Genomic DNA, 25,447 nt, shown 5'->3' on the forward strand with positions numbered 1-25,447 from the left:
AGAAGTGCCTTGTCGATCTACCTGAAACTGATATTAAATTTTTGGCTACTTATGTCCCAGTTGTTTGGCAGTGGGTTTTCTTATATTCACAAAGCATAAAATAATATCTTGACATAGGAAGTTGGGGTAACAATATATGTGCATCTATGCAGTGCAGTTGTTGGAGTAACTAATATCCCAGCATGATGCATTTCTTATCGTCACAATGTTTAATTAATGTTTAGCCGTAGTTCTTCATTTAGAAGGGGAATTCAATTGTATTCGGCTCCTCCTCAAAGCAGGACTATGAGAGGGGCGTCCCCAACAGTCAGCCCAATCTTGCAGCTAGTTCCTCAAAACCTTTATAGACAACCCATAGTGCCTGCCATTTTTTTCCCCAGTGTCTGACCTCGGCCTCTGTGTATTGTCACACCACTGCAGGGTCTCTGCCAATTCCTAGCCTGGAAACCTTACTTTCCAAAATATTTTTAAATGAAGGTGTGCCTGATTCAACTTGCAACCATTTTAATCTCTGACTTGGTTTGATTGATACCACAATCTATGCTACTTTTAAGATTTTTAAAAGTACCCCAAATTTAAACATTGAAATCTATTTTTCGTAAACGAGAAGGATACTGCTTAGATTGCCATTCTGTCTTTTCAGTAGCATAATTATTAAATTGTTTATTATAATGCATTGTAGCATTTCAAGAGAAAAAATAGCAGCAATGGCTTTGATTTGATTCAACCTTGTTAATAATTGTGTGTGCTTGATAAACACCACGTGTGTTTACCATAGAATAGATTTTTAGTAGCTTGAACAGGTGATCTTAAATAGGATTACTCTCTGTGACGACAGTTCTTATCCATGCGGGTTTATGGCTTGCCTTCGGTGGATGTTAAAGCAAGTTTTTAACGTGTGCTCTCAATTTGCCTTTTATGCAGCTGAACGCAAGCCTCCTTTGTTTAACATGAATGCAATGAGTGCCTTATATCACATTGCCCAGAATGAATCGCCAACACTTCAATCAAATGAGTGGTATGTTTGTACTGATTAGACAGAATTATTAAATCATATTTTCATTGTGTAATCATTTATTAATATGCCAGATTGTATAGTCTTTATTGTAGTTAATGCAAAATACTTTCAAGTACATGAATTAACAAATAAAACTCAGTCATCGGTATTTTTACAAATATTGTTATAGCCATTGTTATTCTCTTAGTGTATATTTATTACAACTTAAAATTTAATTTTCGACTCAAATGTGTACATTTTATGATTGTAGGGAAATAATAGTTGTACATTTTCTGTGATTTCAGGACTGATAAAACTATCAAAAATATTTGTTGCAAAGGATTTTTAGAAAGCAGTAGTTCCTTTGAAAGGCAATATTTGTAGTAAATAGATCTTGAGGTTTCTAATGTTGATTTGTATTTTCTAGGTCTCAATTTTTTAGGAACTTTGTGGATTACTGCTTGCAGAAGATTCCCCAGGATAGACCTACATCTTTGGAGCTTCTGCGGGTAAGAATTCTGTATCATTACTGATTAGTGACAGAATTAAGTATGAATATTTATTATCCTATAATTACATAAATTAATTCAGTTCAGACAATACATGATGCTGTTATTTCAGTAATTGTACTGTTATATTTGGAATAATTTACGTGATTTGAACATGTCGGAACACTCTTCTGACTTTTTTTTAATATTGGTTTGTTTGTTTTGGTATTCTCAAAGGATACAAAGTTATTATTTGATTATTATTTCACTCTGAAGAAGGATCTCGACCCGAAACGTCACCCATTCCTTCTCTTCAGAGATGCTGCCTGTCTGAGTTACTCCAGCGTTTAGTGTCTACCTTCAAAATTATTATTTGGTCCACCAAGTTCTAGTGCGTTTAGGACCTGTACAATCAACATGTTTAGAGTTGTAGAAAGTTAACTTGTGATTTTGACATTCAGATTCAAATTCCAAAGCAAAGAGAAGCAATTATTTTTTCCTGCAGGTACTTTTTCAAAAATAGATCATAAATATTACAGCAGCCAGAGCTTACGATACTATTTAATTGGCAGGGTTCCTCGATTACATGTTTAAGGATCAAAATAATATCTTTTTGCAAGCTGTGGATAGTCTTGATTAAAAGAAGAATTGAAATTAATGATTTCGTTTATTTGATGTAATTCAGAATCTATAATTATTTAAAAATTCCAGAAGACCTTGTGTGTGCCATGTATAATTGAATTTATTTCTCACCTCCAACTCCAGAATTGACCAAGTTCTATAATTTTGAATTATTTCTTGTCCTGAATCCAATCTGGTCCATGTGTCAAAATGGATAAACCGGTATTTACTGGCTATATTTAAACCTAACCACCATACCATTCTTAAGTTTATAGTGTGGTTTGGCTGATACGGCATCTCTTTTAAAGTTCAGATAATCACTTCATTACTCTAATAGCATTAAAGGCCAAGGTACATGAATTCAAAGATTTCTAATAATAGCTGCAGTGTCACGTATTTATTTCCTAAAATATTTATTTGAAATCATGCTTTGCCTTGAGCTGCCTTTGTTGTCCACCAATTTATGGTCAATTTCCAAGCCAGTATCTTTTCTACATGGAAACTTCATTAGGATCTTGACCTTTTTGTAAGATGCTCGTAAACATTTCAAATTATTTTCACAAGTCAAATAGATGAAGTGAATTTTGAATAAGAATCAAAGCATTTAGATTTGTGGACATTTACATCTGTTTCAGTCAAAGTGAAAGATGGAATATTAAAACAATTTCCTACATCCTGAGGGGTAAAGTTTGTGTTGAACAAGATTGACTGACCATGCTATATTTTCCATTGTCTGTGCGCTATTTTGTTTAATTTGCTGATACTTACTACATTTGGGCTTTGGAAAGGAACGTTGTAGCATTATTGTTGTCTCTATTTTAAGCTCTTTTTGATGTTGTCTTAATATAGAGACAAAAATAATGCTACAATGACCCATTTATAATGGAATTTATTTCTCTCCTCCAACCCCAGTATCTTTGTGGAAGATAGCTATTGGTATGTAATGCCCAATAGGTTTGCAGAATCAGTGATTTTTCTTTTCCTTCTGCACAATTGTGCACATTGTGCTTTTCTTTAATTATTTTTAAGGATGCAAGGCTAGCATTTATTTCCCATCCCTAATGGCCTTGAGAAAGTGTTGGTGAACTATCTTGAACTGTTGCAATCCCTCTGTTAGGTCGAAGTGCCAGTATTTGAATACAGTGATGAAAATATAGACTTCAAATATATGTTGTGTGAACTGGAGAGGAATCACAGATGGTGTTCCTAAGCACTTGCTGCTCTTGTCCTTGGCTCTTATTCTTCCCAGTAGTGAAGGTGCTATAAGTGTGGTTTGGGCTAGTAACTGAAGTATAGATGGTGCACAGTGCAGACACAGTGTAATAGCAGTGGACAGAATGAACATTTATGGTGATTGTGGAGGTCCCAGTTAAATGGACTGCTGTGTTCTGATTGACACAGAGCTTCGGTGTTATTCGAACCTGACACTTCAAGATAAGTGGAGTGTAGTCCTTCACAATTCTGACTTCTAGCTGGCAAAAAGGTTCTGAAGGCAGCTCTTCTTCTCCAAGAAGCCCTTCTTGCTTAAGTCCATACTACGCCACCTCCAGTTTAAATTCCATTTGGAATATTTTGGAGAACCAAGAACCAAGTGGTAAGGGACTAGTCACATGCTGCAGAACACACTGAGTCGAACCTATTCTTTATAAGGCCATAAAGGATAGAAGGAGAATTAGGCCATTCGGCCCATCAAGTCTACTCCGCCATTCAATTATCGTATAACCATCGTATTTATATCACTCGAGATAGACCCATAAAAATGAGTAGGAAAATAACTGTATATGCTGGAGTAAGTCAGATGCTGTTTGACGTGCTGAGTTACTCCAGCATTTTGTGAAACCCTTAAAAATGAGAGTAAATGACTATCGCCCTGTTGAGTTTCATAGTCTCTACAACTCGTTATCACCCAGCCCACACCCAACAATGAACCTTTGTGGGCTCCACATTTCCTTGATCATTGTTACTTTTTTGCATATCTTTCACTCATTTGTTCTATATCTCTTTAAATCACTATCTCTATCTCTCATTTCCCTTTCTCCTGACTCTCAGTCCGAAGAAGGATCTCAACCCGAAACGCCACCTTTTCCTTTTCTCCAGACACGCTGCCTGACCCACTGAGTTACTCCAGATTTTTGTGTCTATCTTCAGTTTAAACCAACATCTGCAGTTCCTTCCTACACATTTATGTGACTGGTCTCCTTTTGACCTTTTTATGATGCAAAGAAAGCTATTACTGAACATAGTTTGGCCTAAATTACTGCTCTGATGAACTCCTGAAGTGATACGCTGAGCTGATAGACTACAATAGCCATGAACGCCATCCTGGTGGCAAAGTATGACTCCAGTTCTTGGAATCTTTTCCCCTTGATGCTCTTGACTTAAGGGCTCTTTCATGCCTTTGCAGATTCTAGCCAATTTGCTGCCTTCATGTCATCTTAACCCACCTCTGGAGCGTGCCACTTTGTTTCAGGTTTGGGCCAAAGCTGAGAGCTGAATGGCCCCGAGGAAACAAAGCTTGGTATGACTTGGCCAAAGGTTTGGTTCAGTTTAGTTTAGTTTTGAGATACAGCATGGAAACAGGCCCTTCGGCCCACCGAGTCCCCGCACATTAACACTATCCTACACACACTAGGGACAGTTTTACAGATACACCAAACCAATTAACCTACAAACCTGTACGTCTTTGGAGGGTGGGAGGAAACCGAAGATCTCAGAGAAAAGTCACGGGGAGAACGTACGAACTCCATACAGACAGCACCTGTAGTCGGGATCGAACCCGGGTCCCTGGCTCTGCAAGTGCTGTAAGGCAGCAACTCTACCTCTGCGCCACAGTGCCACCCATTTCTGGAGTGCAAGTCGTCTTTACCACAAGCAGCTTATTTTCTGATCCCATACTCTTTACTGGATGTAATGCTGCGGACTTTTTACTTGTGTCAGTAGTGCAAATTAAATTGACTTTCTTGATGGATATCTCGAAGAATGCAAGGTAGCTCATCCATTTGCCAGTTTTGACTGAAGATAGTTCCAAATGCATGTTGTGGGACATTAGTTTTTGTTCACAATTCGTAGCTAGAACTGGCAAGACTGGAAATCTGATCTGTTTTGGGATTGCTTATCTTTATCTTTTGTTTGCTGTTTTTGCTATTTTGAATGTCTTTAGTCAGTTATCAAAGCAGGGTAATTAAAAACTTGTTTTGCCCCTAAATCAAAGATAACAAATCTAATGCCTCATGATTTACGATTTTGGTTCTGTTTTCATTAATTTTAAAACTTCAGAAGTGAAAGAATTTATTTTTCAAATTCTACCTGTAGAAAAAATAATCTCAAAAATCACAATATGATGGTTGTTTGTTAAATTGAAGGGAAGCGATTAAATTATTATAAAATGATTTGTGATAAATTCGCTAAGTGTTGAACAGTGGAAATTGAAACATTGCACTGATTGTTTCATGTGGAAGGCTGGAGTAACTCAGCGGGTCAGGCAGCATCTCTGGAGAGAAGGAATGGGTGACGTTTCAGGTTGATATGTCAGGGGAGGGGGCGGGACAAAGATAGGATGTAGTTGGAGACAGGAAGACTAGTGGGAGAACTGGGAAGGGGGAGGAGATAGAGAGGGAAAGCAGGGACTATTTGAAGTTAGAGAAGTCAATGTTCATACCGCTGGGGTGTAAACTACCCAAGCAAAATATGAGGTGCTGTTCCTCCAATTTGCGCTGGGCCTCACTCTGAAAATGGAGGAGGCCCAGGACATAAAGGTCAGATTGGGAATGGGAGGGGGAGTTGAAGTGCTGAGCCACCCGGAGATCAGGTTGGTTAAGACGGACTGAGCGGAGGTGTTCAGTGAAACGATCGTCGAGCCTGCGCTTGGTCTCGCCGTTGTAGAGAAGTTGATATCTGGAACAGCGGATACAATAGATGAGGTTGGAGGAGGTGCAGGTGAACCTCTGCCTCACCTGGAAAGACTGTTTGGGTCCTTGGATGGAGTCGAAGGGGGGAGGTAAAGGGACAGGTGTTGCATCTCTTGCAGTTGCAGGGGAAAGTGCCTGGGGAGGGGGTGGTTTGGGTGGGAAGGGACGGGTGGACCAGGGAGTTACAGAGGGAACGGTCTCTGCAGAAAACAGAAAAGGGTGGAGGTGGGAAGATGTGGCCAGTAGTGGGATCCCGTTGGAGGTGGCGGAAATGTTGGCGGATAATTTGTTGTATGTCACAGCTGATGGGGTGGAAGGTGAGGACAAGAAGCCCTTGCTTATTGTGGGGTTCATGTTTATTGTCCCCCGCATTATTTAATTAAATATTTGGCCCTACCTAACTTGCGAGATGAACTTCAAAACATTGCAATTAAGTTGTGGACAAGGTAGACAAAATTGTGGGAGAGTAATTATTTATACTTATTATTTCATATTTTAGATACAGTAATGTTGATGTTATATTCATATGCAGTAATTTCCAAAAGTCAGTAACTAAATTCATTTCCAAATTGGAGAATGGCTTAATTTAGAAACTTGCCATACTTCTTAAATAATGATGCCATCTTGTGACTCCTATTGATTACCATGTGCTGTCCATTTACAGTCATCAGTTAACATTTTTTAACGGGGACTGGACAATGAGCAAGTGACACTCAGTACTAATGACCCGCAGGCAGAGTGCGGCTGGAGAATTGGTATTGGTGGAATGCCATTTACACCGGAATGGCAGGTTGGACTGACTCCCAGAACCTGCTGGACGACCCTCCTTACCCAACGGCTATGGATACTCTCTGCACACTCTCTGACTGTGCTTCGCTACTTGTGCAATTCGTGCCTCTTTCTGCATTTGGTGCAGAGAAGAGAGTCTGTCTTTGGGGGAGTGAGAATAGGATGGGCAGTCAAATGACTGGATATGCTGGGGGAAGGGGTGAGCAATGAAGGAGGGTGGTGTATCACACAGCTGGGATGGCTTGGATTAAAATAACAAGTGGAAGCCATGTGGATCATGTGGAAAATATCATGTGGAATCTGCTACTAATGCATATTTGGCCCAATCAATGGCTTCAATGATGTTTTGCGGTCATAATATATGCAAAATGAACGCCTATGACTTGCCCAAGCCTTCCAGCAAGTGACTGCCAGCTGTTCAAGAGATCAAGGATATTTATATTTGGATGATGTTCTTTCCATGTGCCAAGCACCTTATTAGGAGAACTTCCTGGTGGTCCTAAATTTACTTTGCATTGTTTTGAACTTGTATCTGATTTTTTTAAATCTACTTTTGAAATATCACGTCAGTTCATTCTTTTCACAAGAGAAGCTGGCTTCCTTTGCACCTCTTGAACGAACAGTGCACATTTGTCTTGGTGACAAGAGGCACAAATGTTGCTGGAATATTTATCTCTCAAACCACATTAGTAGGTAGTTGGACTTCATGAATATGGAAATAGAACTAACAATGCTGCAAAAGCAATTGATTCTTCTTGTTGAATATTAAAAGAAGGATACGTTTCCATTTCCTGCATGCTGTCAGACAATCAATTGGCATCTAGCTTTTTGGGCTTGTACAACTTCCATAAGTGAGTGATATTCTGGTAATATCTTTCTATATGATACAATAGGATGGTACTTCTGTAGAATGGGTAGGCTGTCCAGACATCCTCTTCAGCAATGCATACAAGTAACCTACATAGATTCATAAATATTCTAATAGCTGCCTTATCTTACTGGATAATTTGCTTCTTACACTGGCTCGAAAGTACATATTTAATGAGAACATCTTGAATTTGACTGCACGGTGCATGAAGAAATGCCTAACAAAAAAAAAAATCTTGCTATAAACATGGGAAGTGTGTTCTGTTTATTCATACCAAGATTATGGTTCCAATGTATTTCAGTGTATGAAGCCCAGTATTATTATTTATGTATGGGGTGTTTGCTTCCTACAATGATCATGTTTCTTGAAAATTAAAATATTTTCCACTGTGCTCTTGTAGTGGTATTTTTTTAATATAATACAGCATGTATTATATAAAAAACGTAATTGGATTTTGATAAGATATTTTAGTACTGATAATTTGAAATTTCTGTTTCAGCATGAATTTGTACGCCAAGAGCATCCACAAAGAGTTCTTTGTGACCTTATTGCGAGAACAAAAGATGCAGTTCGAGAGCTGGATAATCTTCAGTATAGAAAAATGAAAAAGATCCTTTTCCAAGAAACTCGTAATGGACCAACAACAGAATCACAAGAAGAAGAGGAGGTAAGATGAATTCCATATAAATCCAAAGCTAAATAAATGAGCAAAGAAGCCAAGTGCTTTGGTTTGAAGTCTCACTTATTTCATCCTGTTCATCCGCCTCCCCTGGAAATGCAGGCATGAAATATAGTTCCTGAGGTATCAGTGGTCCTTTTGCTACATAAAAGAAAGCAGGAAGTTACAGCAAAATTTGCAAAGGGCATCCGGGCTGAGGCCTACAGTACCCGGATAAGCTCATTCTTTTCGGATAGGATGTATGCTCAGCTACCAATTTTTCTCTTGTTCTACAAACTTCTATGGAGAGGTTTCACAAGTCATTTTTGATTCTAACTGGTATGGTTAAACTCCCTTTCACAATGGACTTGTATATATTATGACCTCTTTGATAGCATTGTATATGATGTGTCATCATTCACCTTTAAGTACAGAGTAGTCAAACTTCACAGATGTTCTGTGGTGCTGCTCATCTGCAATACTTTAGAAATTGGTGCATTTGCCCCGTACGCAAACTGAATGGAAGGTTTGTATATGAACAATAGGTGCAAAGTGGTGCACAATTAACATGCCTGAAGATTCGTCATGGCTTGGTTGTTAATGGACTGCTGTTCTATTAAGCTGTACATGGAGAGAAGGAATAGATTTGATTCCTGAGTTCTAACTAAGTGGATATTGGAGTGATTAATTGACGCCTCTCTGACTAAATGGGAATAATATTTGCATCAAGGTCATTAGTGGAGAAAAAAGGAGAAATGCAAATCTATACTAAACATCCAATTCCCTGTATGTTCTTGAGTAGTCCTGTCATGATAAACAAGTGGGAAATGAAGTGAGTTTGCCAATGTTCCTCCCATTTAATCTAATGGCATAACTGCAGATACACAGCATTGAGTCTTTCAATGAAAAATACGTGTTTGTGTATATTTGCTGTGCCTATGGGACTGGAGCAAAGCACGGTTAGATTATCATTAGATTAGTATCCAGAGACCCAGACCATTGACCTGGAGGCAAGTTCAAATCTTGCTGCAGCCTTTGGAGAATTTAAATATGAGTAGTCACATGTAGGTATAAAAAAGGTAACCAACATCATCGCTATCAATAGCTAAACTTTTGGATTGTTGTTAAACTTTATATAGACCACGTATACCTTTGGGGAAATGGATCTACTGCTATTACACAGCCTGATATATCAGAAAGTCCTCATACAACATTGTGGTCAACTATTTACTGCCTTCTGAAATGGCTTAACAAACCAGTCCGTTTAATGAGCAATTGGGAATGAACAGTAATAAATCCTGACTGCCAGCAATGTCCACATCCCATTAATTTATTTTGATAAACAACAAAGGAAAAAAAAATGTAAACTTAAATAATTATCAGTGGATTGTTTGGAATTTTATTAAACAAGTCACTTCTGTGCAAATGCATGAATTTGGACGTATGAAGAAGGTTGTTTAAGGGAAAGATGGCTTGCCTTAATATACATTAAAAATTCATCATGTACATTTTGCAATCTGTTACCTTTTTATGCAGTTGCAGGGTAATTATGCACGAGAATGGCCAGTGGGTCTATCTGAAATCTGAGAATGCTTGTAAGGCTATCATCTTTGGACATATTATTTAAGTGATGCATACTTCTCACTGCTGTGAAGGTCAATCTTTATTTTAATTATCAGAAAAATGTCAACCCCAAATCTGCTTTGTTGTTGTATTTTAAAACAGAATTGTAAATTTACCTTATCTGTTCTATTAACAATCCTCTCAGAAGAAGTATGAAACCATATTGCACCATGGCTTTATCAGATAGGCCATAGAAATGAGAAGTGAAGAAGCTACAATGACTCTTTTATCAAATATTGGTTTGGCAACAAATGGTAGTGACATCCATTTGTGTCCATCACATTTTAGGATGGGTGTGAAGGCCTTTGAGAAGTTGGAGAAGGTTCATGGTGTGTGATTTATTCTCCAGGGAAAGGCTGAAGAAGCCAAGTTTGTGTACTGAAAAGAGACCAATGGACTAAATGGAGGTGTCTCGATACTTTAGACATTGCAGGTTGAGAGAAAGTGTTCCGTTTAAAAAAAACTAGTGGACGGATGCAATATATAAACATAGCACAAAAAGTAAGGAACTTTGTGTTTGGTAGATTATTTCTTTGTTGTAACAATGCTTCTTGGCAATAAATCTTATACCGTTGGAAAGCCTGTTTATTTCCCTTTTAAATGGTGCCACATTTGTAAGGAACATGCATTTGTGGGATGAGCAGCAGAGCTGAGTATATGGGTTGCGCCCATGAAAAATTTGCCAAATCTTCTCTGCCAATGCCAAACAGCTTATTCTGCTGTTGCTATTGACTCTTGTTTTGAGCTTCTGGTACCCCCAGGTGCAGACAACCAGTGGCAATCCCATATCTCCACAGTCTGGGACCGAACTCTATCCTCCAAGATGACAATGCTCGCCCCCACAGAGCAGGGTTTCTCAGAGACTACCTCCAGAATTTGGGAGTGGAGAGGATGGAATGGCCTGCCAGCAGTCCTGACCTCAACCCCATTGAACACTTGTGGGATCAGCTTGGGCGTGCTGTTCGTGCCAGAGTGACCAACACAACCACGTTGGCTGACTTGCGACAAATGCTGGTTGAAGAATGGGATGCCATCCCACAACAGTGTGTGACCAGGCTGGTGACCAGCATGAGGAGGAGGTGCCAGGCTGTTGTGGCTGTGTCTGGTTCTTCCACACGCTACTGAGGCTCCTGTTTATTAAATGAATAAATTGTTAAATTGCCAATATGTCTTGTTTCTTCAGACTTCAATCATCCAATCCACCAAACAACACCGAACAAGAGTCAATGGCAGAATAAGCTGTCATTGGCAGAGAAGATTTGGAAGATTTGGCAGATTTTTCATGGGCGCAACCCACATACTCAGCTCTGCTGCTCATCCCACAAATGCATGTTCCTTACAAATGTGGCACCATTTAAAAGGGAAATAAACAGGCTTTCCAATGGTATAAGATTTATTGCCAAGAAGCATTGTTACAACAAAGAAATAATCTACCAAACACAAATTTCCTTACTTTTTGTGCTATGTTTAGAATAAGAACAAAAATTACATGTGAATAACCTTTATACACTGACTGACCATCACCAGGAATGCCTCACAGGATGGTGGACTTAATTTCAATTGCAGCTTTCAAAAAAGATTGGAACCAGTGTGCTTTTTCGAATACGAATGCGTTGAAAGGCGCAGGTTGGGGTGGAGTTGTAAGAGTGTGCGTGCGTGTGTGCGCGCGCAGTACAGAACTCTCATAGACCACTCTCATAGACCTCATCATTCATTACTGTCTCCTTTGCCTTGTCAATTGTCTGCATAGTTGGACGAGTGATATTCAGTTTGGAGGTTCAAGACAAAAAAAATATTTTCTTCCATAATATAAATGTTAGTTACTTGAGAGAAGAACATAGAATTAAGACAATAGGTAAAAGGAATAGCAGAGAAAATATCTCCACACGAGAGCACTTACACTTTTATTTAATAAGTTTGGTTGAATATTTGATGGGATTTATACCGAGCTGCAAGTAGAATTAGTCTGAATGTATTTTAAGGAAAGTGTTAGCGATGTGATGGGCCAAATGGGCACCTTTTTGTCTGCTGTAAATTTATAATCTATTATTTCATCCTCCAGTGATGATGTTTAGCTTAAACCAAGGTGCTGGACTTTCTCTTCAACCTCCTCACTGATCCTCCACATCTCAACAAAGAACACTTCTAAATTCCACCCAACTAATCATGCTGACTTTGCAGAATGCTCAATTGCAACCCTCTCTAACTTAGTGTATATTATTTCAAATGGCTATTGTTCACATTCCATCTTCCTGCTGGATTTTAGGGCATCATGCTAGTTATCTGGTCTAACTAACATCATTAGCATTGCCATGTAATTGTTTTATTTCTGTGAAAAGAAAAAAAAACATAGTTGCTGCATGCAATTTCCAGATGCATGACTGTACTAATGCATGAAAGCATACACTAACATTGCTCTCCTCTATCTTACAGGACAGTGAGCATGGTGCAGGCCTAGGTAGTAAAGTAGACAGCCTGGGAAGTAATCAGTCCATTCCCAGTATGTCAATCAGCACAGGGAGCCAGAATAGCAGTGTTAACAGTCTGCATGAAGTCTTTGATGATAGCTCTGAGATCGCCATGATGCATGATGGTGATAACACCATGCAGTCCAATGTCTCCGTCATCCACAGAAAGGTAGGTAGCAGTGTTGTGTGTGAAATGTTACTTCGAGATATATGTCATGTATAGACTGAATTGCTGTTCATTTCTACAAAGAGCATACCTTATAGATTTTCTTAAAACTTGATCTGAAATGTTATTATTAGTTTGGAAATAAGATCGTATTTATCAACGAACAGTTGTATTTCACTATTTAACTTTTTTCTCATGAGCAATGCATTTTCACAGATGGGTAGTTTTTACGTTTACCTGAAGGGCTTACCAAAAGTGTGGCAGAAGAGCTAGGCGAACCTGGGCTGGTGAAGAAAATGGAAGAACTCTGGAAGGAGTTTATCCTCGTAATAATGCAAACGCCCACAAATATGAATTTCTAATCTTTTGGTGGATATAAGTCACAAATAGCATTTTACTAAAGAGTTTCAGCTTTTGGCAATCTTTTCCACTGGTCAAACCTCCAACTTTGCACAACCTGTCTTCTCAGACCCCAGCATCAGGCAATATCACGGGGTAAATTAATCACCATTTTGTTTCTGCAAATCTAACCTATTTGCAAGGCTTTAAGGAGGCCCACAAAAATAAGGATGTTTCATTGGGCACAAAATCGTAGCAGCCAGGTCTTAAAAGCTTTTGTATGTGACAAGGGCCTCCTAACCCCTGTCCCCCAATATAACCAGTAAGCATTTACATATGCAAAAATGGCACAAAATGGGGGAGTCATTCATCGGGTCAGACAGCATGTCTGCAGAACATGGATAAAGTACCATTTCCGGTTAGGACCCTTCTTCAGTAGCTTTCAGTTCCCTCGTTGCCTCATCTTTACCATGGAGGCCCAGCCCCTTTACACCTCCATCCCCCACCAAGATATCAAGGCCCTCCATAACTGTGATTAAAGTATTTCTAAATATGTAAGTCAATTCATGAATTGACCCCCCCCCCCCCCCCCCAAAAAAAATATTTTAAAATGCTTAATTTTTGTGACTAGCTCATTTTTGCTGTATTTATTAAGCCAGATGCTTGGACAGAGGCCAGAGCTGAAAAGACGAAAGACAGTGAGATACAGAGACAAGAGGCGTGAATTATAATGCCAGAGGAAGGAATTTTGATGAAGGGGAAAGGAGAGAAATGTCGTATTCAGGAGGGAAAAGGGAGGGGTGTTTGTCGGTTAGTTATCAGAAATCTGCGAATTCAAAGTTTATACAGTTGGGTTGTAATCTACCCAAGCTGAATACGAGGTGCTGTTCCTCTAGTTTGATGTGGCCTCATTCTGACAATAGAGGAACCCCCGGACAGAAGGGTTGATGCAAGATTGGGCAGAAGAGTTAAAATGGTTAGCACTTGAAAGTTGTTTCAAATCAAATTTAATGTTGCATCATTGATTCTGGATGGCATGTATTAAAAGGACAGAGTTAACTATCAGCTGACCTTTCTTATTTGCTTGCAGTCTACATGGAGCAGGTAGGCATGTAACCAAAATAGCTGGTTTGTCGAGTTATCTTTGAAAGTGGGCGTGATCTATAGGGGTACTCTGAATGTATTGATTAATCTTCAGTAATGAACAAAATGGTTGGGAGAAAGTGTATTTATTCACAAACTAAAGCATCCTTATTGGAAATGTTCTACTAGATTTATCACTAGTGTCAGACATTTTCTCCATGTAATATGAAATTCACATAGCTTGAAAAATGGCGCCAACACATCTGATGTTGTTGATCACAGGACATGCTGTTATAAATATAAGACTCCATGTGGATTGTGATGTAAAAAATGAAATATTCAAATTTGGGATTAACATGCCCTGAATCTAAAGAATTCAAGGATGGGGCATAGTAAAGTTAGCTTTTAGATCTTTTGGATCTTTTATTCAATCCTCCAAGTGGAAAATCAGGAGGGTTAAGATTGGATTAGTTCAGGAATTTTGTCATACCTCTGTTTGGAAGCTATTGTGCAAGTGATGGCAAACATGCATTTTGTTACCATTTCAATGTAATCAAGTCAGTGGAGGAACTATTATTTAAGCAATTTTTTTTGTTGTAATGTTTTCCATTTTTTAAATTTATCTTGACTCGTGTTAGATAATTAGTGATTACATTTACTTGCAATATTTTCCTCCTGTCAGGCCGTACAATCTACCTGAAACTTCCTTGGTGGCAAGAATATGGTGAGGCCAGGTTTTGGCACAGATATGTTAAGAACTGAAAGCAATAGTGGTTATTTAGCCCCTTTTGCCAACACTGCCACTCATAAGATCATGGCTTATCTTTTGCTAGAGTCGTAGATTTCTGGCTCGATTAGCTTATCCTCGTATACACTAGGTGTACTGAAATGGCTTGCTTGCATGAAGCTTGTAAGGTAAACAATAAGCATGATGGTGATAGATACAGCAATAAATACAACAAATACAAAACAGTAAAATGATGCAAAATTGTAGTGCAATTGGATGTAGGGGAAAAAACCTACCGAAGTACAGGACAGAAAAGAGGCACTTGACTCACTAAATCCATGCCAACCATCAGGAACCCTTTCTCCCCACATTACAATTAAAAACCCTCCAGATTCTATAATTTCAGTAACTAAATTTGCATCTTTTAGTACTAAAGAAGATGGTTATGGGCATGGAGGTATATTGCATTGTATATTGAATATTATTTTTCAGAATTGTATAGATTATGGCATAGAGATAGTAGGGCTCTTCAGTAGGGAAATGGGCCATTTGGCCCATGATTTCCATGCCAACCAAGTTGGCATATTTGGGCTTGACCCATTTGATCTGCAGCCCTCTAATGCCTTTCTATCCATATGTCTGTCCATATGTCTCTCAAAATGATAATCGCATCTGTTTCTATAGCCTCCAGGCATCTTATTCCAGATACAGACTGCCCTTAGTTGCCCTGAAATCCTTCTTAAATCTATCTCCTCTCTCATTAAGACCATGCCCTCTAGTTTTAGAATCCTCTACTCTGGGAACAAGAAGTTGAGTGTTTACTTTGTCCATGCCCCTCAAAATCTTATACACCTCAATTTGGTTACCTCTCAGTCTCCTAAAAAAAAAAAGACAGCCTATTTAACATCTCCCTGTAGTTCAAGACCACAAGCCCAAGCAACATCCTAATGAATTTCTTCTGCACGCTTTCCTATTTAATGACATCCTTCCTGTAGCTGAGCAATAAGAACTGCACACAATACTCAAAATGTGGTCTCAACAATGACTTGTAGAGGTGCCTCATAATGTCCCAACTTTTGTACTCGATGCTCTTCCCAATGAAGGCGTATGTACCAAATGTTGCCTTCATCATGCTGTCCATCTGACTCGCCATTTTTAGGGAACCATACACTTGTGTTCTGCAACCCTCCAGGGCGTTACCATTTACTACACAAGTCCTGCCCTGGTTTAGCATTACCAAAAGGTGACATGCCATACTTGCCAGAGTTAAAATCCGTTTGTCATTCCTTGGCCCATCTTCCTAACTGATCTAGGTCTTGTTGTGAATTTGGATATTCGTCCTCGCTCTCTGTAATACCATTAGTTTTGGTGCCATCTGCAAATTTGCTGACAATGTTAACCCCATTGCCATCCAAATCATTAATGTATATAACAAAAGGCAGTGGACCGTGTAGCACCTCACTTATCATAGGATTCCAATCAGAAAAGCAACTTTCTACCAGTATCTGATGATATTCACAAAATGCTGGAGTAACTCAGCGGGTCAGGCAGCGTCCCTGGAGAGAAGGAATGGGTGACATTTCGGGTTGAGACCCTTCATCAGAAGGGTTCCTAGAGAGCAATTTTGAATCCAATTGGCTAGCTTGCCCTGGATTCCATGCACTCTAACCTTCCAGACAAGCCTACCATGTGGGACCTTGTCAAAGGCCTTAGAGTCCATGTAGATAACTACAGAGCTGGAGTAACACAGCGGAACAGGCAGCATCTTGAGAGAAGGAATGGGTGATGTTTTGGGGTCGAGACCCTTCTTCGGACTGAGTCAGGGGAAAGGGACATACAGAGACAAGGAAGTGTAAGGTGTGAAAACGAGACACAGGGGATGTTTTAACGTTCACTGCCCTGCCCTTCTTGGTCTTCTTCGTAACCTCTATCAGATTGGTGAGACACTATCTCCCACGCACAGTGCGTGCTGACTATCCCTGATCAGCCTAAGCCTATCCAATGCTGGTAGATCTTGTTCCTAAGTATCCCCTGTAACGACTTACCCACCACTGACATCGGGCTTGCCGGCCAGTAGTTCCCTGGCTTATCTTTGTGGCCCTTCTTAAATAATGGTACAACATACGCCACTCCAGTCTTCCGCAACTTCACCTGTGGCTCACAATGGTGCAAATGTCTCCGCAAGGGCCTTTGCAATTTTCTCCCCAGTCAGTCTGAGGATGTATTGGCCAGGCCTGGGGATTTATCCATCTTAAATCACTTTAAAGCTGTTAAGACCTCCTGTTTGGTAATTTGTATCTGATCTAAGACGTGACAACACTTATGCCACATTACCTCGGCTTCCATGATATTCTTCTCAGTAAAAAACAATGAGAAGTATTAATTTAATAGATCCCCCATCTCTTGTGCTTCTACACAAAGATGGATATGCTGATCTTTAAGGGGACCTGTGTGTAGGAAGGAACTGGAGATGCTGGTTTGCACCGAATATAGACACAAAATGCTGGAGTAAGGTCACAAGTGATAGGAGTAGAATTAACCCATTTGGCCCATCAAATCTGTTCCGCCATTCAATAATGGCTGATCTATCTCTCCCTCCTAACCCCATTTTCCTGGCTTCTCCCCATAACCTCTGACACCTGTACTAATCAAGAAGTAACTAAACGGGACAGGCGGCATCTCTGGAGAGAAGGAATGGGTGACGTTTCGGATCGAGACTCCTCTTCAGACTGAGAGTCAGAGGAGAGGGAGACACAGTTAACCCTGGTTAGCTCGTCCTTTCCCACCCAAACCACCCCCTCCCCAGGTACTTTCCCCTGAAACCACAGGAGATCAACACCTGTCCCTGTACTTCCTCCTTTGACTCTGTCCAAGGACCTCGCCAGACTTTTCAGGTGAGGCAGTGATTCACTTGCACCTCCTCCAACCTTATCTACTGTATCCGCTGTTCCAGGTATGAACTCCTATATATTGGCGAGACCAAGGGCAAGCTGGTCGATCGTTTCACTGAACACCTCCGCTCAGTCCGCCTAAGCCTACCTGATCTCCTGGTTGCCAAACACTTTAACTCCCCCTCCCGTTCACACACTGACCTTTCTGTCCTGGGCCTCCTCCATTGTCAGAGTGAGGCCCAGTGTAAATTGAAGGAACAGCACCTCATATTTTGCTTGGGTAGCTTACACCCTAGTGGTATGAACATTGACTTCTCTAACTTAAAGTAATCCTTGCTTTCCCTCTCTCTCCATCCCTCTCCCTTCCCAGTTCTCCGGCCAGTCTGACTATCCCCGATTTGCATTGTTGTCACCTTCTCCCAGCTAACAATGATCTACTCTACATTTTCCTTGAATCTCATCTCTTTTGTTGTCTCATTTTTTACAACTTGCCCTTATCTGTGTCTTCCTCTCCCCTGACTCTCAGTCTGAAGAAGGGTCTCGACCCGAAACGTCACCCATTCCTTCTCTCCAGAGATGTTCCCTGGCCTGCTGAGTTACTCCAACATTTTGTGTCTATTTTAAGGGGACCTGTTCTTTCCATTGCCATCCTTTTAATCTTATCGGCACTGCAGATAGACAGAGCAAATGTAATGCTATCTTTAAAAAGGGGATAACATGGGAAACCACAGGTCTGTTGGCCTTATATGAGTGAGAAAATAGTGGGGGGAAATGCTAGAGGTTATTTTAAAATATAAAATTACAGATCATTTGGAAAATATTACTGCTAGAGACCTAATCAAAATGAAATCCTGGAAGGAAATTTATGTTTAAAATTATTGGACCTTTATGGAACTGATCGAATAATTAAGGGAAAACCTGTGGATGTAAAGTACTTAGATTAGCAGAAGACCTTTTGATAAAGGCCCACAGAATAATTTGTTTTTAAGATTAAAGCTTTAAGTAATGTTCCAGTAAAGTTTTGCGTTGAAAATTGGTTGATGGGCAGAAAACAAACTGAGAACACATACCACCCCTGCATAACGGGGAATTGCTGCAGGAAAATGATCCCATAACGCAAAGCACGTGTCAAAAAAAACGTTAAAAAATTGTGCGTATTTACATTTTTACAATTCTGTGTGAGTTTTATTCTGTACTAGACCAAGTGGACCCGTTGGGCCCATTCCTCGTAGAGGGGGAGCAGGGAAGGGGAGAGGGTGACGTCACTGAGTGGGCCCTGGACTCAGAGCCTCTCCCGTATTGGTGTGGCACCCTCAACCCCCCCCATTCAATCCCCCTTATGCCCCCTCCTCCCCCCCACTGACCCACTCCATCCCCCCTACCCCACCCCCACTTGTCCCTCCCCTGCCTCCACCTCCACTCCCCCAGCCCTGCCTCCAGCCCCATCCCCCCCCCCCCCCCCCCCCCCTCCTGATCGTCAGTATTTATTTCCTCAGGATGGCAGATGCTAACTACCAGGGTACCACAGGGAATGGTGCCTGGCCTCACCTTTTCATCACTGATTTGGATGAGGGCACATAATGCGATACTTTGAAGTTTGACAACAACATTAAAGTCTGAGATTGTGAATTGTGAGGAGGATGCAAACAGGTTGATTGAGTGGCAAAACTCTGACCGAGGCAGGATAACTTGGATAAACTTAGTCGTGAAAACAGAAAGGAGTCATGCTATTTAAACAGTACTAAATTGGCAAGTATTGATGCACAAACGGAATTGGGTTACTGAGAGCAAACTTGCAGATAGAACAAGCAGTTAAGAAAGCAAATGGTACATTGACCTTGATAGCAAAAGGATTTTGGCATGGGTCCAAAGATGTCTTCCTTCAATTAATCAAGGCCCTGGTGAGAATACTTGTGGAGTAATTTTGGCCTTTTAAAAAAGACACATAACTGCCAGAGAATGGCAAGTATTGAAAGTTCGCCAGACTGATTCCTGGGTTACAGGAATGCCACATGAGGAGAGATTGGTTGCCTACAATTGTATTTACTAGAATATAAAAGAATGAGAGAGAATTCAAACTATGACATACCCAGACTCTCTAAACCACCATGTCCAATGGTGAAAGGAAGATGTATAGGTAACATTATTCAAGGGAGGATATTTCACCTGGCTCAGGTCTCTGGAACAACTTTTGCAGGTTCAGGTTAGAGAACAAGAGATGTTGGACTTGGTTGGATGATAATTTTCAAATTTGATGAGATGAGAAAGAGACAGGGTGATGAAGCTGTGCAATTCTTTACCGTGGAGGCCACAGTATTAAATATATTTTAGAAGTTTAATATATTTCTCAATGCTTCAAGAGATATACAAAGAGAGAGGGAAAGAGGAATTGAGATAGATTATCAGCCATGATAAGGCCGAGTCGGCTTGAAGGGCCAAACGGCCTCCATCTTGTTTTATTTTTCCATTTATTTTGCTTCCTTTACTCACCCCATATTTCTTGTTTAACATAGTATAAAAACCTAACAACCTCCCTTGAATATACAGAGACCAAGCTTTCACAGGCTTCTGGGGCAACAATATTCCAAAGATTTGCCATCTTTTAGGTGAAGAACTTTTATCACATTTGTCCTGAATGACCAAACCCTTATTTTGATATTCTGACCCCGGTTCAAAATATCCCAGCCATAGGAATCCCTGCTCTTATCAAATCCACACAATTATTTAAAATCAAAGTAGAGAATACTATTGGTGTTCTGCAGGTCAAGTAGAATCAGTGGGGTGATGAAAGGCTTTTGTTTTGGTTCAAGGGCTCTTCAGCTGAACTAATAAGTGTGAAGACAAACATGGTTTAATTTGTAGAGGGGGGGAAGATAGAGGAAATGTCTCGAATGTCTCAGTTGTTAAGGTATTTTTTAAACTCCATTGGAACAATGTGAAACATGACAAATTAAAACAGTAAGAACAGTCATATTACCATAAATCTAGTATATAGCTGAGTGTCACTTTTGCTACTTTCTAAAACCCCAAATAAAATAATATTTTCATTAATGCTTTTATTTGAGGTTTGGAAGTGTTTACTCTGTAGCAGAAAGAACTGAACTTTATGTTTCTATTTTTATATGTGGGTTCTGTCACTTAAATTAAGTATCAGAAAGAAAAATATTTGAACAGATTTGATGAGAATTATTGTATTTCTCATTAGGAATGTATGCTTTTAGAAATTATAAAATAGAAAAAAATATTTTTTAAATTATACCAAAAATGCTGCCATTATTATTTAAAATTGCTGAGTGATATAATTCCATATGCAAAACAAAATGTGTTCACAGAACTGTAATTTATCATGCTCACATTGCTTCTTTTTATGCTGATCTTTAAATGTCAAAATATTTGATGTAATATGGAAAGAAATATATGCAAAATATTTAGCTTGAATATGATGCAAAAGGTTTTTGCTGCTGAAGGACTGCCAGAGATTCAGGAAGCATCCCACAAATGATCAGCTGACTCCTCTCCTGCAATGTGTTGGTTATTCATCTCACTGCTCAGCTGCAGTGACTGGTATAGCTAACTATGCATTTTGTATGGTGCTCTCAAAAGAAGCAGAGGTACAACAAAGATATCCAGCAGGGAAAACGCACAGTTTGACATCAGATTTGTTTTATCCCATTTCAGCAGGACCATGTATTCATAAGGGATGAAGCAGGCCAGAAGGACTCACGGCCTGATCTGCGGCCTACAACATCTCTCCATAGTCGGGCCTCTCTTCTTAAGAACCGAGAGCATTTTGCTACAATTAGAACAGCATCTCTGGTAAGGAATGTCAAACAAAGGGTTTCTCTGTGTTCCTTTTTCCGCTGCAATGACCTCGCATGCTAGTTAATCACCTTAATCTTTTAAGTCTTAGCATAATTTCTTTCTTCATTCACTAATTGCAAGGAAATGTCCTATATTAACCGTTAGACACAAGGTTTGTGATGCTTTTGTCTTTATTTGAATGTTTTAGAATAGTTAAATAAATGAAGCAGAGCTTCTGCATTTAAAATATATTTTAAAGGATTTATGGTTGCAGAGACATGATCTCCAATGGGTAATCTGTTGAAGCACTGAGATGGCTGACTCAATGTGAGTCTAGAAGCTAGTATGCAGCCTTGCATTGTACATCTCAAATTATCATTCATGTAATGTTAACTTGCATTTTATTCATTTGATCATCTCAAAAACAAGTTGGGTTACTATTGTAGTATAAGATTCAATACAATTAAAATATTTTTCACCTTAACTTATTTTTGGAACATTATTAGCTTGTAGAAATCTGTCTAGACAGAAATATTGTCCTTTCAGGCAGAATATATAAGTGAAAAGCAGTCCAACCAGGATGATATTTTCTGCCTAGTGTCTGTGTATAAAATAGGAATATTTGATTCATGCAATGATGAAGTTATAATTGTTTATCAAATAGGATATCAGTGGCATATTTAATTGCACTTTATATGTGTTAATACTGAGAGCTATTATGTGTATTGGGCTTTTTGAATATATTATTGCATTAAAGAATTGATGTGTGCCCAAGTAGTTTCAGTTTTGATAAAATAGTTCCATCAGGCATGTAAAATAATGTGGTCTGATGGCATGGAGACATCTTGGTCCCTTCAATATCGAAAATCATAATGTTTGCTGCAGAAAAGGTATTACCTCTTTAAAAATCTAGCTTTCTAATGGTGGATTAATGGTTCATGGATTTTCTTTACAGTCCTGGATGATGATAAGTCGAGTGGAGCAGGAGCCTTATCATAAAATGAAATTGCTCATGTTTTCCTCCTGTTAAAATGAACAAAGGAGAGCAGCTTGTTTTTTTTGCAGTGAGGAATTATTTTCTTGTGTCTTGGTGATAAAAAGAAAGATCTTCTTCCCTGTATTTTTCTCTTTTTTTCCCCTGTTTTACTTTTCTGTTATACAAACAGCCTGGTTTATTTAAAGATAATTTAATTTTTCACAATCCTATACATATTCCTGCCATTGTTTGCTGTTGGGTTTAAGAAGTTGCCTTACCATTATGCTAGTGAGCACATTTGCATTTTTAACTGTTTAGGTTAGCCTGAGTAACAATACAGGTGTATTTGAAAGTGTTAACATTTTAAAATACAGCATTGCAAGCATGCCTTAACCATATTAAATAGCAGTGTGCACTAGGACAGAAGTAGTCCTGTTACAATATCATTGACCTATTTATTTTTAGTTTTTCTATTTCAAATTTCAAATTTTGCAGTATACACTCTTTTTCAATATAGCATATAGAATTATCGAAAAAAAGAAAATTTATAGGTTTTACTATTTTATTTGTTTGAGTGTTACTTATTTACTTTTCATATGCAAATACCACCTTGTATCTTACCTGATCAAAAATATATTAAGTATCAAGTATTATAGAATTACATTTTCGTCCATAATGCTTGGTTATTTTGAACAATGTGCAGCATTTTTGAACAAGAGTATTTATTTCCTGTAAATTCTGAACAATATCCTCCCCAAGTTTTGAATGCTCTACCAGTGGAGCTCTCTGAATGAGGCTGCTTTTGATTAATCTCCTAGTGATCTTCTTGAAAGGCCGCAAAATGTTCCCATGACACTTGTTTGATTGGGAGCTTTAAATTATGCCCTTTGAGGGAGATCAGATTTAATTGTGTCTATAGACCACAGGTATCCAGTATCTCAGATTTGGAGGAACATTTTCAGATCTGAGTACATTGCGGAAGAAAATCATTGCTCATCATCTAACTGATTTTCTCAGCGACCCCCTCCCCAAACCCTGATTGCAAACAGTAATACACGTTCCGTCAGACCACTCATCTGACATTCTCTTCCCTAAGTTATCTCTGCAGTGATCAGTCTTGCTCTCAAACATGGGAGATTGTTGGGCAAATTCCTATCCTACAGTACATAGCAACTTGGGACTCAAGAGTGGTAGAATACTGGGAATTCCCTTTCAGAGGGCAGGTTATTCTGAACATGAGTTTATCATTTCACTGAGTATTCGCTTTTGCTTCATGTGGTGAAAACTGGATTTTTTAATATAATTTCCATCTTAAAATCACGGCGCTTGCTTCTCACATTTTTACGACCTTGATTTTGACAAAGGGATGATCCTCAGCTGTGACTGTGATGAAAACCACCTTCAAAAACCTTGCCATCTCGGGTGTAGGTTTCCCTTTCCCTGATGAGGGTTTCTGCCAGGCTTCAGTGCAAAGCTTCCCAGTGCACAGAAAGCATGATGTCATTGAGCTGGCTGAGCACCCAATCACACTGAGGCATTCTCAGACAGCAGAGCGAGAATGAAAGAGCACATCGTACTTAACGTTTAGATTATTTTAGAAGCTCTTGAGGCTTTCCAGCCCTGGTATAACCCCCCGGCACCTTGCTTCTCCCCCCCCCCCCCCCCCCGGCCATGGGTGAAACTAGTTAGTAATTACCCCTCTCCCTTTCTCAGTTATAGTGGACAATCGGCAATAACGAACGTCATCCCTCTCCCCCCCCCCTCCATGATCTGTTATAATAAGGGTTCACTGCACTATCAAAAATCTGTAAATCTGGAACATGTATGATATCGAACCTGAACACTCGGCCTTCTTTAAATATTGAATATTAGATTCAAACATTTATGCAGTGACAACTGCCTACATTAGATTTTTGGAATCAAAATCAATGCTAAGCAATATGTGAGGCCTGGTATGTTGTCTTAAAAGCTCATTTTTATTTCATATAGCAAAGAATAATTTTTTTGAATCATTTCATGGTTGATACATTTTTATAATTTTGTGATAGAAGGCTGGCAAGTGATGCAACTTACAAATGTGTACCCCATCACTCTCTCTCTTCCAGCCTATTATCTACCTCAAGAAAATGGCAAAATCATCACCAAACAAATTTTAAATATTTAATGGCAGGGAAATTGTTAATGCATTGAATGAAAGTTGAGGGCAGTATCTGTGGTCAAAATGTAAACTCGTGATCCACAGTATTTTGGGTAGAATTGAGAAAATGTCTATAGCTTAGTGTGCTTTTATTGGGCAAAGGTAATTAGGAACATGATTTCCGTATCACAATGCAAAAAATAACTTGTAGTGTAACATGGTGGCGCAGCTGGTAGAGGTGCCTCACAGCACCAAAGACCCGGGTTCAGTCCTGACCTCGGGCGCTATCTGTGCGGAGTTTGCACGTTTCCCCAGTGACCACACTGGTTTCCTCCAAGTGCTTGGGTTTCCAACGGGTGGACCAGTTTCCTCCCACATTCCAAAGATGTGTTGGTTTGTAGGTCAATAGGTAAGTTGCCCCTAGTGTGAAGGGAGTGGGAAGATTGGATAACGTAGAACTAGTGATCAATATTCAGCGTGGACTTGGTGGTCGAACTGCCTGTTTCCATACTGTATCTCTAAACTGAAAGTAATATAGTTTTATACCAACATTAGACACAAATTGCTGGAGTAAATTAACGGGTCAGGCAACATCTCTTAAGAAAATAGACAAGTGATGTTTCAGGTCAAAACCCTTCTTCACACCCAAAACTGTCACTTGCCCATTTTCTCCAAAGATGCTGCCTGACTCACTAATTTACCTCAGCATGTTGCCTATCTTTGGTGTAAACCTGCATCTGCAGTTTAGTTTTATTAGTAATTTAGTTTTGTTCCACTGCGATCATATTTCATTAATTTTGCTTTGTTTTCATTCAATTCAAGGGTCATGGATTACTTGTTAATTTTTTTATGCAATTAAGAACTGATGCAATTGTAAAATTGGGGTACCTTAAACAGGGAACCATAA

The 25,447-nt window shown here is 39.4% G+C and overlaps 1 protein-coding gene across 5 annotated transcripts in view; it reads left to right on the forward strand.

Moving 5' to 3' along the window:
* Nucleotides 1–25,447, forward strand: part of taok3a (TAO kinase 3a) — a 132,194-nt gene that overhangs the window by 79,210 nt on the left and 27,537 nt on the right. For 4 of the 5 annotated variants that reach the window (XR_013548908.1, XM_078421762.1, XM_078421764.1 and 1 more), the window contains exons 10-14: nucleotides 925–1,018; nucleotides 1,425–1,506; nucleotides 8,171–8,338; nucleotides 12,386–12,589; nucleotides 21,305–21,442. Coding sequence is in view for 4 of the 5 variants with exons in the window: in XM_078421762.1 (XP_078277888.1) it covers nucleotides 925–1,018; nucleotides 1,425–1,506; nucleotides 8,171–8,338; nucleotides 12,386–12,589; nucleotides 21,305–21,442 (686 nt within the window). In the remaining variant the exon portion in view is untranslated. The remainder of the gene's footprint in view (nucleotides 1–924; nucleotides 1,019–1,424; nucleotides 1,507–8,170; nucleotides 8,339–12,385; nucleotides 12,590–21,304; nucleotides 21,443–25,447) is intronic. The other variant, XM_078421765.1, reaches the window with a different exon arrangement.

Source organism: Rhinoraja longicauda, chromosome 25 (genome assembly GCF_053455715.1).
Source record: "Rhinoraja longicauda isolate Sanriku21f chromosome 25, sRhiLon1.1, whole genome shotgun sequence".
NCBI classification, from domain to species: domain Eukaryota; kingdom Metazoa; phylum Chordata; class Chondrichthyes; order Rajiformes; family Arhynchobatidae; genus Rhinoraja; species Rhinoraja longicauda.